General features: G+C 33.0%; 2 protein-coding genes across 2 annotated transcripts; both read right to left on the reverse strand.

Moving 5' to 3' along the window:
- Positions 1-1511: 1511 nt before the first annotated feature.
- On the reverse strand, positions 1512-8416 carry LOC132058844 (uncharacterized). Its single transcript, XM_059451215.1, has 19 exons — positions 6892-8416; positions 6412-6516; positions 6175-6240; positions 5926-6090; positions 5506-5580; positions 5260-5405; positions 4537-4672; positions 4372-4441; positions 4153-4283; positions 4015-4071; positions 3535-3717; positions 3350-3442; positions 3053-3138; positions 2898-2964; positions 2748-2814; positions 2528-2664; positions 2157-2248; positions 1993-2059; positions 1512-1896 (listed from the first exon to the last, which is right to left on the reverse strand). Exons 1-19 carry the CDS (start codon positions 8308-8310, stop codon positions 1729-1731), a joined length of 3330 nt encoding a protein of 1109 aa, XP_059307198.1. The 5' UTR covers positions 8311-8416; the 3' UTR covers positions 1512-1728.
- Positions 7172-11499, reverse strand: LOC132058845 (ethylene-responsive transcription factor 15-like). The gene is made up of 2 exons (XM_059451216.1): positions 10864-11499; positions 7172-7307 (listed from the first exon to the last, which is right to left on the reverse strand). Exon 1 carries the CDS (start codon positions 11378-11380, stop codon positions 10883-10885), a length of 498 nt encoding a protein of 165 aa, XP_059307199.1. The 5' UTR covers positions 11381-11499; the 3' UTR covers positions 7172-7307; positions 10864-10882.
- Positions 11500-14868: the final 3369 nt, after the last annotated feature.

Raw genomic sequence — 14868 nt, forward strand, 5'->3', positions numbered from 1 at the left:
CCGTTTAAAAATCATACTCATCTTTCTTTTGCTATGATTTCCAAAATTTCATTTAACTAAATATAGTAATTAGGTGTTGAGTTTGACTTGTTCCATGTTTTTGAACAAGCAATTTTTTTTTTTTTTTTTTAAGTTAAGAAACTAAAATCAGCGCAAATAGTAGAGGGTTGTATTGTCCTAATGGGAAAAGTAAATTACCATTATGATAGATTTGATAGATTTGCTTGCCTCCGCTGCACTCTTGCATTGCTATTGTCTACATGAATGGAACTAACGGCAAATCTTTAATTGAAGGGAAAAAGGTTGTGAAGCCGTCAAATAATAATACAAAGCTGATGGATGTTGTTAATCAGGAAATTCACTTCCAAGAGGAAATACTTATGGAGATCCTTAGCAGGTTACTTGTGCGGTCTCTTCTTCGATTTAGAAAATTTGGTAGGGAGTAGGTCCTAGGGATAGCTAGCTTACGCTTTAATAGGCCTCATATGGCTCAAGTTAGAATATGTCGAACCACAATATGGTACGGAACACAAGCAGAAAAATAAAAATGCAAAAACAATGACTTGTATTGCATTCTATTAGTGCACCGAGCTGCATTCATGCATTTGCTCCCAACATTGCGGCACGGTTCAACAAACACTGAGATTTTAATGCATTTTGTACTCTTTAATTCCATGTGATATAATCTTAGATCTACATATACCACAGCATTGACTATGTTTCTTTTTGAGCCGTGGTAGATCTACATCGGAGCAATGACCTCTCATTCAAAAGATTGAGGTTAGTCTGCACCTATATCTCCCAGGACCACAACATTGCGGATTACAACTGAGTTGTTGTTGTTATCTACATATACCACCGATCTTTTTAAGCTGAAAATTGCTAGCATATTATTAAAGCACCATGCAATGCTTACATAATAAGTTTAATTTTGAACTTAGAAGATACGAGATCTTGCATTTATTAGTTTTGGAGTTGCCGCGCTTTGTGATCGAGCGACTTTGATATTAATAAATACTCTTGCATCAATGAGCCAATGTGATTTAGCAATTAATGAAGTGATGTTAGCAATTAATGAAGTGATGAATGAAGATATTGGAGATTCAGAAAGTGCAACTTTTGATCAAAGGTTACACTTTTCACCTAAAGAGGATATGGTCTACACAATAGTAACATTTTCTCCAAGTCAACGTTTTTCATTGACCAAAGGCCACATATTGTAATTTCACATTTGTCTTAACTTCTATCATTTTATTGTCTCGTTTCAATTTTGTCGAATGTCCCCAGAGAGACTAGCCGTTTCTTTGTCTCATTGTGCTGTTATTGATTGTGTGTTCCTAATTTGATATGATGACAAGTTAAATAGCCATGTCTAAAGTCATGTCTCTTATGCACAATTCATAGATTGCATCTTTTGTTCCTTTTCACTTTTGAGTTTTCTAGCTTTTGCCTAAATTAAGAGTGTAACTAAGAAATAGCTGTAGAAACTTAACAAAGTATAGCACAAGATATAGCAGAAAGAAAATATTCCATCTATATTTAGATCTTATTTTCATCAATCTGGTAACAAAAATCCCCTTCACAATCACACTCCTACTTCATCCTTTGCATACAATCACACTCGTTACAGTAATCTTTCTGTGTCTACAAGTATGAGTCTGCTACTTTTCCTGTTAGCTGCTTCTGTGCTCTGTACATGTATATCTACTCAAAGAATGTACAAACAATTTATATGGTGGTCAGGACAGTGCGCAACATGTTTTGATGTGGTAAAGGTAATGTTTCAAGTATGTTGGACAAGACATGCGGCTGCAGTTCCTTTTGGAACTTCTTCAATAGATTGATAATTCGCCTCGTAGTTTCTTCTGTGGCCAAGTTGTTCCCTGCCCATAAAACCTAGAGAGGAAAAGAAATAAAGACAAACTTATGAAATGAAGGATATCTCAGTTGATATATGGAACTGCACATCAGGGTACAGATAAGGAAAACTACCTCAGCAAAAATTGTTATTATAGTCGGTATATAAGATCCATCAGGGCCAATAACTTTCTGCTCTGACCTGAAAGATCAAGGAACAGTGCAAGCAATCCATAAGAAATGTTGAGGTTTTGATAATCATTGATTACTTATTGCTATAGCCTACGGAGAATACTTACGTTTCCATCATTGAACAAAGCAGTTCGTGACTGATTTTAGCCTCATCGAGATTACACCTTATTGGTAAGTGGCTAAGCCAAAGCAATATAAACTGCAATGTAAAATAGTTCCGTAAACCAATAAGATGAGAAAGTTTATAATATGCCAGTCAGTAAACGACAAGTCTGTGATGAGTGTTAATATGTTCTGGTGTGTGAAGTTTTCATTTCAATTATTTTTTGGGCTTATTTTAAGCAAAAGATCCTTGTTAAAAAAAGGTTTAGAGCAAACTGAATGTGTTCTGGTGTGTGATGGTAAGAAAAGATCCTTGTAGAGCAAACTGAATGTGTTATTTATGCGAATGATATAGGAAGGAGTAGTAAGAGAGAACCTCATAGGTGTAGATGCCTTCGGAGACATACTGGTTTAACTTCCCACAGGTAGAAACAGCAGCCTCATAAGCCATGATGTTAACCGGGTTTTTTGCATTAGGATGCTCCATTACAGTTTTTATATGATTGAATATTACTGCAAACAACATTAAAAAGCTAAGTCAGTGCTTCTAGTGGAGAAAATAAATATCTTAAGCATATTATAATGCACAAAGCTACCTATAGTATGAGGCTTAAGGAATTTTCCTCCGAATTCAGCACAAATACCAATTGCAGTTCCCACAATCTGAAAAAATAAAGAACGTCAGATTTGAAGGATATACGAAAGACTGACTACGGAAACAACTGTAAAGGTAGAGAAAATAGAACCTGTGGAACATCTGGATTCTTATGATAGTAAACTTTAGGCAGGAGAGGTATCCACTCTTCATAGTATCTGCTTTTAAACAATCAAAAATGAAGTTCAGCTAAGCTAATTGTGCTTATCATGACTAATAAGACATTGAAAATCACATAAGACTTGCCTGAATGCTTCTTCTCGGCACTGCTCAGCAATATCACGGAAAAGGTGCACTATGATTCTTCTTTCTTCTGCTGTTCTATCATTACTCTGTACAGAAGTATGTGGAAAAGTAAAGGGAAATTGACAGAGGATTAAAGCAAAAAGGAGATGTGTAAGGTCAAGCAAACCATAAAAAAAATCTCTCAATAGACTGGTTTAACTAGCAGTTTAGCTCAATTGAGTCACTTTTGATGCTTCAGTAAGAGGTGTCATGACTTGAATTATACATATCGTACATCATAGAGAGAGAAAAACTTACCCACATAAGTGATAGATAAGGCAAAAACTTGTCAAAAAGAGGCAAGAATGATGCCTTGAGTTTTTTCACCATAGTTCCCAGGCAAATACCAATCTGAGTTCAGGAAAACAAAGAAACCGATGAAGGTAAGTCTAAGATCCTTATAAGTATATATATTAGAGGCTGCGTTGAGATAAAACACTAACGTTTCGACAGATAGTTAAGTGTTGCTCAGCTTCCTCCTTAAGTAGTTCCAGCTCCCTTAGATCTTCGTGTTCTTTAGCTCTTTTCTCTCTTTCTGTTTTGTGGTATGAGCAAGTTGAGAGAACCTTTGATATGCCATCAACAAAATTTTCAGCTTGGTGTTTACTCATATGTGAACCCGGAATCTGTGGGTAAGTACTTTTTAGTGCACAGTCAAATAATCACAACGACAAGACACGTGGACTATACAGAAGAGAAAAAAGTTAATGCTAAAAGCTTAGCATAGCTGAGCAAGGAACAGAACATAATCAGCAGTAAGTATGGAGTGATGTATCATTGGATTAAGAAAAGCTAGGTCACACCAGCTTGTATTGGTGACCAATGAATCTAACAATAGCTTCCTTATCACTAAACTAGGCGATTGACCTGAATGCAGTCCTAAACGGATCTTTGAAAATACAGTCCGTGTCTAAATGACTTACCTGAATGCTTTCATTGAATGCCTCCAACAATCTTGCTTGAATTTGTATGTTTGACTCCTAAAGGAAAAATAGCACTGTTTAAAGGATCGTATCAATATGATATTGATTAAACTTTTGCTGAAGCACTAGGTTAATTACCTCCTTTAACGCATCAAGCAAAGCCGTGATAATAGTGTCAGATAGCTTTTTAACCGGGGACTTGCCACAACCTGTTACAGGAAGCTCTTTCTCCATAGCACAAGCAGCTGAATTTAACAGTAATGGCATTGCTACAAAAGGAATAAATGCAACTTAGCAAACATCAGATTCGGTTTATAATGCGACAGGAATGATTAGAAGACACATGTAGAAATTTACCAGGAATGCCGGCCATTCTTACTTCTTCGCTGTATTTGAAGGTAAGATTCGGAACTAAAGCACTAACAACCTGCACAAAGCACAAGTCAGGTAAAAATCTGCATGCTTCTTTGTAAAGCCTTGTTAAAAAAAATTTAGCTATGACCTGTAAATTTCTAGACAGACCTCATTAACCCACAAATGGAGCCCTTCTTTCAACTCAGCTGCAAAGCAGCATAGCATATGACACGCCAAGGCTTTTTCTTCCAGAAGTGCACTTCTTATCCCCATCTTTTTGTTCCCAGTAGTGACATCAATCATGCTACAGATAATTTTTATATGTCAGTTCAAAACATCCACAATAAGTTGCTTATTTCAGTGACTTTTTTTCTCTTATTACTTGCTGGAATCTACATTTCTCAAACTATCTATGTGAATCAATGTTGGGACATTGTCAAAAAAAAAAAAAATGCATCTTCTGAACAAATCAAAACCACATTGTTAAAAGTTTTCCTAGATATTAATTTCTAAGTACTGTGCATCTTTCCCTACATGAATCTACATCTACATGAACGCATCCTTCACACATAATAGTGGCCAAATCCTAAGATAGCTTCATATAGACATGAAAGTTCTTCCATGGAAAATGTCGAATTATAGTTGGCTCTGGGATGTTGATCCTAGTTTTCCTCTGAGAAACATTAGAGATACTTACTAGACTGACAAAAACCTGTTGTAATAAAATGAGATCTCTCTGCACCTTTCTTAGGAGTATGTTTTTGAGAATTACACATAAATAAATGTCAGTAAACTCATTGAGAGATGCTTTCGGCTAAGCAACTGATATACTAATACATATGACATGCATTTCAAGTGAAATTTTATACAAGTGTTATAGGAAAAGCCAACCTTTCATCATCAGAATCATCTGTATCTGAATTATTAGAAACACTCATATAATTCTTCAGCGTAGCAGATTTTAGCACAATGGGCATGGCAATACTCAGATAAGGAATGAAACCCACCCCTAAGCATTTGCATAGTCTACCCCATGCCTGCAACAGAATCAAGTGTACAAAACCGATAATGTCTCTGGTGTAAATTAGCCAAAAATGATAAAGAAAAGAAAAGAAAATTGAGAGTGCATCAACATACTTGTAACAAGAGGCACCTCATTGGATCTTCCACCTCCATGTCAGTTTCTTGCAGTGAAATGAGCGCAGTAATGACCTAAAATTACACGGCATTTCAATGCAGTGTCCAAACTTAAGTGATGTTGATAGTTTCATGCTGTATGACATGTATTTTTTCAGCTTCTTTATAAGAACTGTATCGAAGCTCAGTCTTTAAAAGAAGTTGGTGTAGGAACAAATGGAAGTCGAATTTTCCTCATTTCTAATCATATATAAATTCATTTTTGCTGAACTGATTGGTTTAAGTAATGGTTACCTCTATGTTGGTCTAACTTAAAGTCTAAAAAGTTCACTCTGTTGGCAAAATCGACAGCTCAAGGAAACAGTCCACATGTATATAATGCCTGCTTGAAGAAAATGAAAAGATAGAAACTGTATTCACCTTTTCAACATAATCAAGGATTGCTAGATTTCCAACAGCCATTGTTATCATGGTAAGGCATTCCAAGGATTTGGCCAGGAGCATGGGACTTGTATCTTTAGTAGCAGTTAGCAAGATAATTTTCAGATAAGGCATTATAGAATCATATATGTATGCAGAGTCCTCCTGCAGTATCCCAGGCAAATGAAGTTTAGAACACCAGAACTTTGAAAGAAAAATACTTTTTTCAAACCCCGAAAAATGAAGTACCTGTGATGAAATAGCTAAAGAGGCTAAAGTTTCCAGAGCTGCTTCCTTCATCATTGTCATTCCTCTCTAGAATACAGCGAGTTATTTGTTAAAGATAAACTCGAATCACATCAGAGATATCACTGTTAAAAGCTTATGTCATTACTCTGACATAAACACATCAGGCTCAAGCATTATGTTATTACTTTTATACACATGGACAAATAATTACGTTGTAGATTGGTAAAGGTGATATACCTGTAGAAACCCGACTAATTTACTCACTATCTTGTGCAGGTAAGGTTTCAAGACATCTGCACTGCAATTGTGACTGAACAAAAGTAGAGCTGAAGTTGCACGTGTCTATGCAGAAGAGAAAATATTAGTAGCCAACCATATGTACTTGCAATGGATGAGTTTGATGAGTCATATAGTTCAGATGCTAAAAGCTAAAGGTAAATTATACTGTCTGTAAAATCAGGCCAAGCCAAGCATTAGCAGGTGGTAGCGCACTAATTGCTTAATTTGAGAACAATAAGTTAATACATTGGTCATATGTCATTAACAAGATGATATAACAGTGAAACATGAAGTGCCTAGAGCTAATATACACAGTAAACATGTTAGGGGATACAAGGATGATATCAAACATCGATGCGCAATATTCATTGAAGTTAAGCCTATTTGTAAATTCTCGAATAGAAGTCTTTCTGGGTAAGGTCAAAGGATGTGAAGTACCTGCAACCTGGGATTATCAAAATCATCCAGTACTTCTAACAAAGCTGGAAGGAGCTGTTGCTGATATTGCTCTTGAAAATACGGGCTCAAATACTTTGATAGCTGACCAATTGAGCGAATTGTTGCCCAGCGCACTCGAGGGTGCGTATCTTGGATTAGTTTCAGAATAGCCTCGACAAGCTGCTCCATATCCTTTGAGCATATTTCTATTACCTTTGAGCATCCCTCTGAAATAAGCCCAAATGCAGTAACGGCAGCATGGCGAATTTGCCAATCTTCATTATGCAACAAGTTGAACAAGCTCGAAGGGCAATTAGGCACAATTACATTTCCCCCTAATGCAATTGCTAGCCTATCCAATCTCTCCATAGCATAACCACATGAACTAAACTCCCCTTCATTTTCATCATCACTAGCTGCATTTCCCCAAGAAGGGTCATCATCAATATCCACCAACATATCAATCAACACAAGAAGCAATTTCGTAACAAGTTCTTGATTAACCGTTTGCATCATCCCACATCCACTCTCCCTATCCTCAGCAACAGTAACAACAAACTCTATAGCAAGTTGCCTTAAACTTTCCACTAAGTCCAAATTAGCAGCTAACCTAACCATAGACTCGAAAACAACATCAAATTGAACTTTAAAGAACGCGGTCTCCACCCCAGCTAAAACAATCAAATCTTCAAGAAGACTACAAACAAGAACCTCCTCACCAAGTGCCATAAACAAGGTCATTATAACATGCCCTAAAAGACCATAAAACTTGGAATAACTCGAAGGAGTCGCGAAATACAACATCAACTTCACAGATGCTCTAGCAGCAGCAACCCCACATCGATGATCTTCCGATACAGTAGGCATTAATGCCCTAAAACCCTCAATCAAAACATCAACATAAATTCCGAAAACCTCAGGACATTTAGGTATCAAATCATTCCATAATAACAAAGCACCTAACTTTCTATTCCAAGAATTCGAACTCAAGTTCCTAAACATAAAGTAAAACAGAATATCCCATTCATTTTTCTTGAAAAGCAAACACGCTAAACTCGATACACAAGAACAACAAGCCTTGAGCATTTCATAATCTGTTTCAAGCCAAACCTTGTAATTCAAACCAATCTTTAAATCATTTCTTGTAGTTGGCGAAAGAGAAATCCAAAGGGTTGGTAAAATATCACTTAAAACATCATAACATCGAATACCTGGAATCTTCGTTTTCGGGGTACTACGTTGAACTGTTTCGAAAAGTTTCTGAACTAGAGCATTTGGGTAGTTTTTCTTGGTGTAATTGAACAGAGTTTCTGCTTGTTTACGAAGATTATCGTCGTCGCTTTGGAGATGATTTAGAAGGTTTATAAGAGGGTATGAACCGGGTCCAAATAGTTTTCTTGCTGATTCTTGTGTTGCCATTGAAGAGAGTTTTCAAGAACTGAAATGTAAAGAAGTTCGTTTTTTTGTTGCAAATGAGTTTTGGCGGGTGTTAACAGCTTTGAATATAAGGAATAATGGTGGTTATTTCTTGGAACTTAAGTTTCTTCTCCGTCAAATTCCCTGTTATTAGTTACTCCCAATTAATTAGTAGTATTACTTTATGGTAGTTGATATATTTCTTTATAATTTTAGAAATGATTTAAAGTTATACAGACTTTCGGAATAAAAATAATAATTACTAGTGTGGAAATGAAATGAATTTAAATAGAGTAACATTACTACCCAAAATTTAGATTTTCTTGCATCAAATTAGAATATTGGAGAGTAGTTGATTAATATATAAGGGCGTAGCTAGAGTTTCACCTACATATCCAATAGACTTCAGTAACTTTGGCTCACACTCTGTTTTTTTATTTAAATATCCACATTATATGTATAAATAAATTACTAAAAACACACTAAATTGCATTAAATTTTTCCAGTCCAGAACTCACAAACTCAAAATTATAGCTTTGCATCTGTTAGTATGTACACATAATTAAAAGAAGTATTATGGTATCACATAATATGTGCTGTCTTAACCATGAAAGCTCAAAACACAATAGAGAAAGAAAAACTAACTAGGCACAAAATAGCATCCCATACTAATAAAAAATGAACGCTAGACATAATTCAATTCTAAAAATTAGCTTAAAAGGTTATATGATTGTAGGAGATCATATAAGCTCCACCAATATGTGTGAGTCTGATGGACTGATTCCATGAAGAAATGAACGGTCGGACCTAGCTCAACCCAAAAGCTAGCTTAAAGGATTATGATTGCCTGAGACCATGTAAGGAGATAACGATCCATTTCCCCCACCAATTTGTGCACACATCCTGACACGCTCAAGGCTTAACATCTGGAGCGTGGACAACATAACACTGGGGCCCAACACATAATAAATAACTAAGAAATAGAAAAGGAATGACTCTGATACTATAATAAGAACTAAACATTGTGCCAAACTTAATTTCAAAACTAGTAATTTCAAAACTAGCTCATGAATTGAAAGTTGCCCATATATAAGAAGATAACAACTCATTTCCTCTACGAACGTACAACAAATAAATTAACACATTATCGAATTATGGTTGGAATCTTCTATCCTTGAACTGAATTCATAACACGGGATCAATCAAATGCATAGAATGATCAACGATTTAAACAGTACCAAAATAAAACTCATTGAATTTGTAGGACCTCAATAGAAATAATAATTATGCAAATTTAAGACTAAATTTAAGAAATTAGCAATATATCATTCAATATCATTTTCGGCGAATTAAATTCAATTAAACCCTTGCACCAAAGGTAACTATAATTATGGCTAGTTACATGTACTTATGTTTTAGTGATCTAATCATGTCAAAGTGTCTATGATAGACCTATTCAAGGACCATCCTTGACCAAAGACAAGACAATTTTCTAAAATTAAACTAACATATGTTATGCTAAAGCTTCTTTTAAAAAAGTTAATACTAATTAGTGGTTGAAGTACTTGAGTATGTGGGAGCCTCAAGTTAAAGTAGATGATAATGACTTTCTAATTCCTGGAGATCAAAATCTTTCTACATGTAATTACAATACGTCAGTAATATCTAAATTTGTGTCACAAAAACAGTAAGACGTCAAAACTTTATAGAAAATGAAGTGTGTCTAATTTTTTTTTTCTTTTAAAATTAAGAAATCAATGGAAACTAAAGAATAGAAAGTAAGAAAATGGACACCAAAACAACTTAAATTTAACACATCATATCTGATAAACAATCAAGATGAAGAATATCCGGAGAAGCAGAAGAATTAAGATGTTTGAAAACAAATAATATTACTTCTTATTTTATCAATAAAAAGTACACCTTAACTAAAAAAAAAAAAAAAAAAAAAAAAAAAAATTCCATTATTTGCAAATACTGAAGTTTAGTATCTAGAAATAATGGGTTTGGACATCATTACCCGCAAATAATGAAATTAATAATGGTTTTGGACATCATTATTCACAAATAATGAAATTAATAATGGTTTGGACATTATTATTTGCAAATATATACTGAAATTCAATATCTGAAATACTGATGAAATATTGGAAAACTTGTTTGATTCGTATGTCAGGTAAAATAAGGGTGTTCCCCTTACAGAACATTAAGATTTTTTTTTTTTCATGTGAAATTTTTGTTCAAACACGATCTAGTTACTTTCAAAGGCATTTTTTCAACCTCAGCTTCAATCAAAGTTTGTGAATTATAGGATTTTGAATCCTTTGCATTAACTAAAAAAAAGGAAACAGTACATTGACCAGAAAAAAAGGACCAAATAAAAAAGAATGGTCAATTAAACCTATTTTGCTCGGACTTATAAAAATGCGTCACATGCGTGTCGAATCCTCCAAAAGCAGTGCTTGGAGCATCCGACGGTACAGGTGTGGCAACATTTTGGATAGTTCGAACAATATAGAATTAAACCATGAACAAAGAAATACAAGATTTACTTACAGATGTGGAAAACTGTAGACTAATTTGAACAAGAGGTGTACTCAGATAAGAGTTCATCTAATAAATCAGGACCTAAATCTTCAAATATTAACACATTCTCTTCTTCTTTAATACTATTCACTTGTTTCTTTTTTCTTGAAGTACTACTTCTCTTCTTGTGTTTCTCTTTTAGGGCTAGCAACAACCCATCTTTAAGGTTGTTACATTCCATTTTTGTTAGTGATTCACGCACTTTTTCCACAGAGAAGTTCAGGCAAGTTGAAGGACCTCTTGTGCAAAACGCGGCTTGGTCATAGGTCAAAGCAGCTTCTTCAGCAGTGTCGAAAGTTCCAAGCCAAACCCTTCTTCCATTCCTTGTTGAATCCCTAATTTCAGCTGCATATTTTCCCCATGGCCTTTTTCGGACACCTATATAGTGTTTTTCTTCCTTGGAGATGGAATCTTGATCATTTTCTAGTGATTCAACTTCAACTTTGATAGGGAGTAGTTTCTCATGATCTTGAATCTTCAAATCCATCTATAAGTGGGAGATCCTTATTTGATATGTACTGTTGATTTGTTTTTGGTGTAGAATATAAGACTATGAGTGGAACAGCTATATATGTTTTTTGTGATCATTGCCCTTATAATGGGAAACTCTTGGAACTAAAAGGACAGAAAGTATACAAATGACAATAAAAAATTTAATATTCAAAAATAATTTAATTTTATTATTATCAAATAAATTTTTTTATTGCTAAAGAATTTAATTTTATTGTCATAATATTGATTATTATTGTAAAAAGTATTTTTGGCAATAATAAAAAAAATTGTTGCAATAATTACCGTTGGGAAAAGTTTATCCAGTAAAAAAAATTATTGCCAAAAATACTTTTTGTAATAATAATTAATTTATAGCAATAAAAAAATTATTATCAAATACTTCCTCCGTTTCAATTTATGTGAATCTATTTGAATGGGCACGACATTTAAGAAAGAGTGAAGACTTTTAAAACTTGTGATTCAAAATAAGTCTTGAATATTTGTGTGGCTGTAAATCATTTCATTAAGTGAATTTATTTTCAAATCAGGAAAGAGGTCATTTATTTTGACACGAATTAAAAAGAAAATAGGTTCACATAAATTGAAATAGGAATTATACTTTTTCTTATAGTGTGGGCCCTAAATTATTAACTTGTATATATATATTAAAAATATAGAATTTTGACTTTAATTACAGTGTCCTGCCGAACCCGTACCTTACTCTACTTCCAACTCTGCTTAAGAAAGATAACAAGAGAAATAGAAGGGATGTTATTGGCTGAGGAAGATGCAAAGATAGATTTTAATCGAACTCAGTATATTTCACGGAGTATATATATATATATATATGTGTGTGTGTGAAAATTACTAGTAAAATTTTAATTAATATCAACTTCTAGTCTAAAATTTCACATGTATATATATATATATATATGTGTGTGTGTGTAATTATTATTGAGACTAAAGAAGAAGATGAGTGGGTCTATGACGGAAAATTTTATTATGTGCGAGGCACAAATATAATGTGAAAGACAAAACTTGTGTGAGTCTCCTTTCAAAATTTTTAGGTCTCACTTCAACAAAAATTGGCAAAAGGCTCGTCATTGTCAGCACACTCTCTTTCAGTACTTATCACTTGTGTGCTTCTCCTCTTCTTCTTTTATTATTTTCTTTTTATTTTTATGATCTTATTTCTATTTGTAAAATTATATTGATACTAGCCAAAGCTTTTGAATTTTTCTCTTATTTTTCCCAATGTATTCACCGATATTAATATATTCAAAAGACTTGAACTGTAAATATAGAATCAAAAGAAAAATTAGAAAAAGTGAAGTTTCAAGTAATATCAGTTTCTAAGTAGGCATTTGGCCATGAAAATAAAATATTTTTCACTTTATTTGATATCTTGGAGTTAGAGTTGAAGATAAAGTAAGTTTTTGCATAGAATATTTGGTTGTTTGAATGTGTTGAAAGTGAAAACAAGTTTTATATATTTTATATACAATTTCAAATGATTTGTGTGATGTTGATTTTCAAATAAAGTGAAAACGATTTACGAAAAAGTGAAAAATTTCACTCTGTTTTGCTTCATCATTGTCATGCTTTATATGAGATTAACAATCATCTTCCTATTTTTTTTTCTTTATGTAATTTTAATTTAAAAGTAATTTACAAGTTTTAGGAACCGAAATAAATTACAACCGAAACCTTGACTTTTTATTAGTGAATGTTAGAAATAAAATTCAGAAAACAAAGAAAAAAAAAGAAATCTTTTTTTCTATTTTATTTTAGTGAAGATACGATAAAATTGAGGAAAAATATAATAAGAGAAGAAAGAAAAAAATAAATAATAAAATAAAAAACCAAAAGAAATGTAGGTAAGAGAGAGAGTGCTGACAGCGGATCCACCAATTCTACATGGCAAATTTTGAGAGGAATATCACACAACTAATGTCTGCCCAGTTGGTGTGCCTCGCCCATGATAAAATTTCTCGTCTATGACAAGTTGGATTGCTGAGGCATGAGTATTAGATTTTAGGACTTTTTTTAGGGGCTGTCTATTAGTGAGATTAGGAAAAAAGATTTTACAACTGATCCACTTGCTTTAATTGTTAACTTGTGAATTAGTCCGCGCTTCGCTCAGATATAAAAGAAACAATGTAGTTGAAACAGAAAACATTAAAAAATTATCCATATATATATATATACAAAAATTAATTGAATGTATTGAAATATTATAAAGATATATGATTTTTATTATAATTAATGCTCAAATGAACTGCATTTTTCATTATCAAATTTTAATTGAAATGAAAGAAACAGAATTTAAAAGGAAAATTTTCACCTTCAAATTCGTGTGTTTGTTTGGGTAGTAACTTTTAATACATGATTTTCTTTATGTAATATCTATAAATTTGTGTATAGGGTATTTAATTATTTCATTCATTAAATGTTGTTCTTCTGTAACTTCTTTCTATTTATATAAATAAAAAGAAAACGTGAAATCATGAAAAATAATAACTAAAAGCGGGACGGGAAAAGGAAAAAAAAAAAAAAAAAAAGAGAAAGAAAAACAGCAACACAAGGTTGTGATATTGGTTCATTAAATTACACTTTCTTTTTCAATTTTTTCTTTCGTTTTGGCAAATAAAATATTTTCTTTCATAATTTTTCTATTTCATTTTAAGGAATAAATTGCAGTACAAGTTGCGGACTTATGATATCTGTTTTGCATTTTCATTAATCAAATTCTTTCAAAATTTCATTTTGTTGTTTTTCTTTTTCTTTTATTTTCTATTCTTTAATTCTATCTACATGCACCGACTGTCTTTTAAAAAAACAATCTCCATCTCAATTCATGATACCCCCATGTAAGCTTATTACTAACCAAGCATACATCTTCAAGGAAAACAAATTACTAACTTCTTCATAGTATTATGCACTTCAATATGAAGAATCCAACATAATGGCCTTCACAAATTATAGCACAAAAGAAAAGTCAACATGAAGCAAATTAGTCATATAAGGAAAGTGAGACAAAAATTAATTATTTTTGCATTATAAAAAACGTGAAAGATAAAGTATAATTCATAAAGTAAGAAAGCAAATTTGATAGTAATCCATGCAATAGCTTTTACCGGTGCAACAAATTGATACTCTATAAGGTAGAGCCTAATTTTTTTTGATCAGGAGTATCTTTTTTTTTTTTTTTTCACTAAACAAACATTTTTGATTTTATGACCATTTGCACTCGAGCCTTACATTGATCAGGAGTATCTTCAACATGAGTAACTAAAAAGGCCAAGAATAGGCCAATATGCATACAACAAATGTGAATTACAGTCAGTGGCGGATCCAGAATTTTCAATCAGGGTGTTCGAAAAAACAAATGAACCAATTTTTGCATTTGTTCAGGTTGTTCAAAAGTCAATATATGTACATGAACACATAAAATTGACCCTAAATAGACACTGTAATTTTTTA

The sequence above is a fragment of the Lycium ferocissimum genome, chromosome 6 (assembly GCF_029784015.1).
Source record: "Lycium ferocissimum isolate CSIRO_LF1 chromosome 6, AGI_CSIRO_Lferr_CH_V1, whole genome shotgun sequence".
Classification (NCBI taxonomy): domain Eukaryota; kingdom Viridiplantae; phylum Streptophyta; class Magnoliopsida; order Solanales; family Solanaceae; genus Lycium; species Lycium ferocissimum.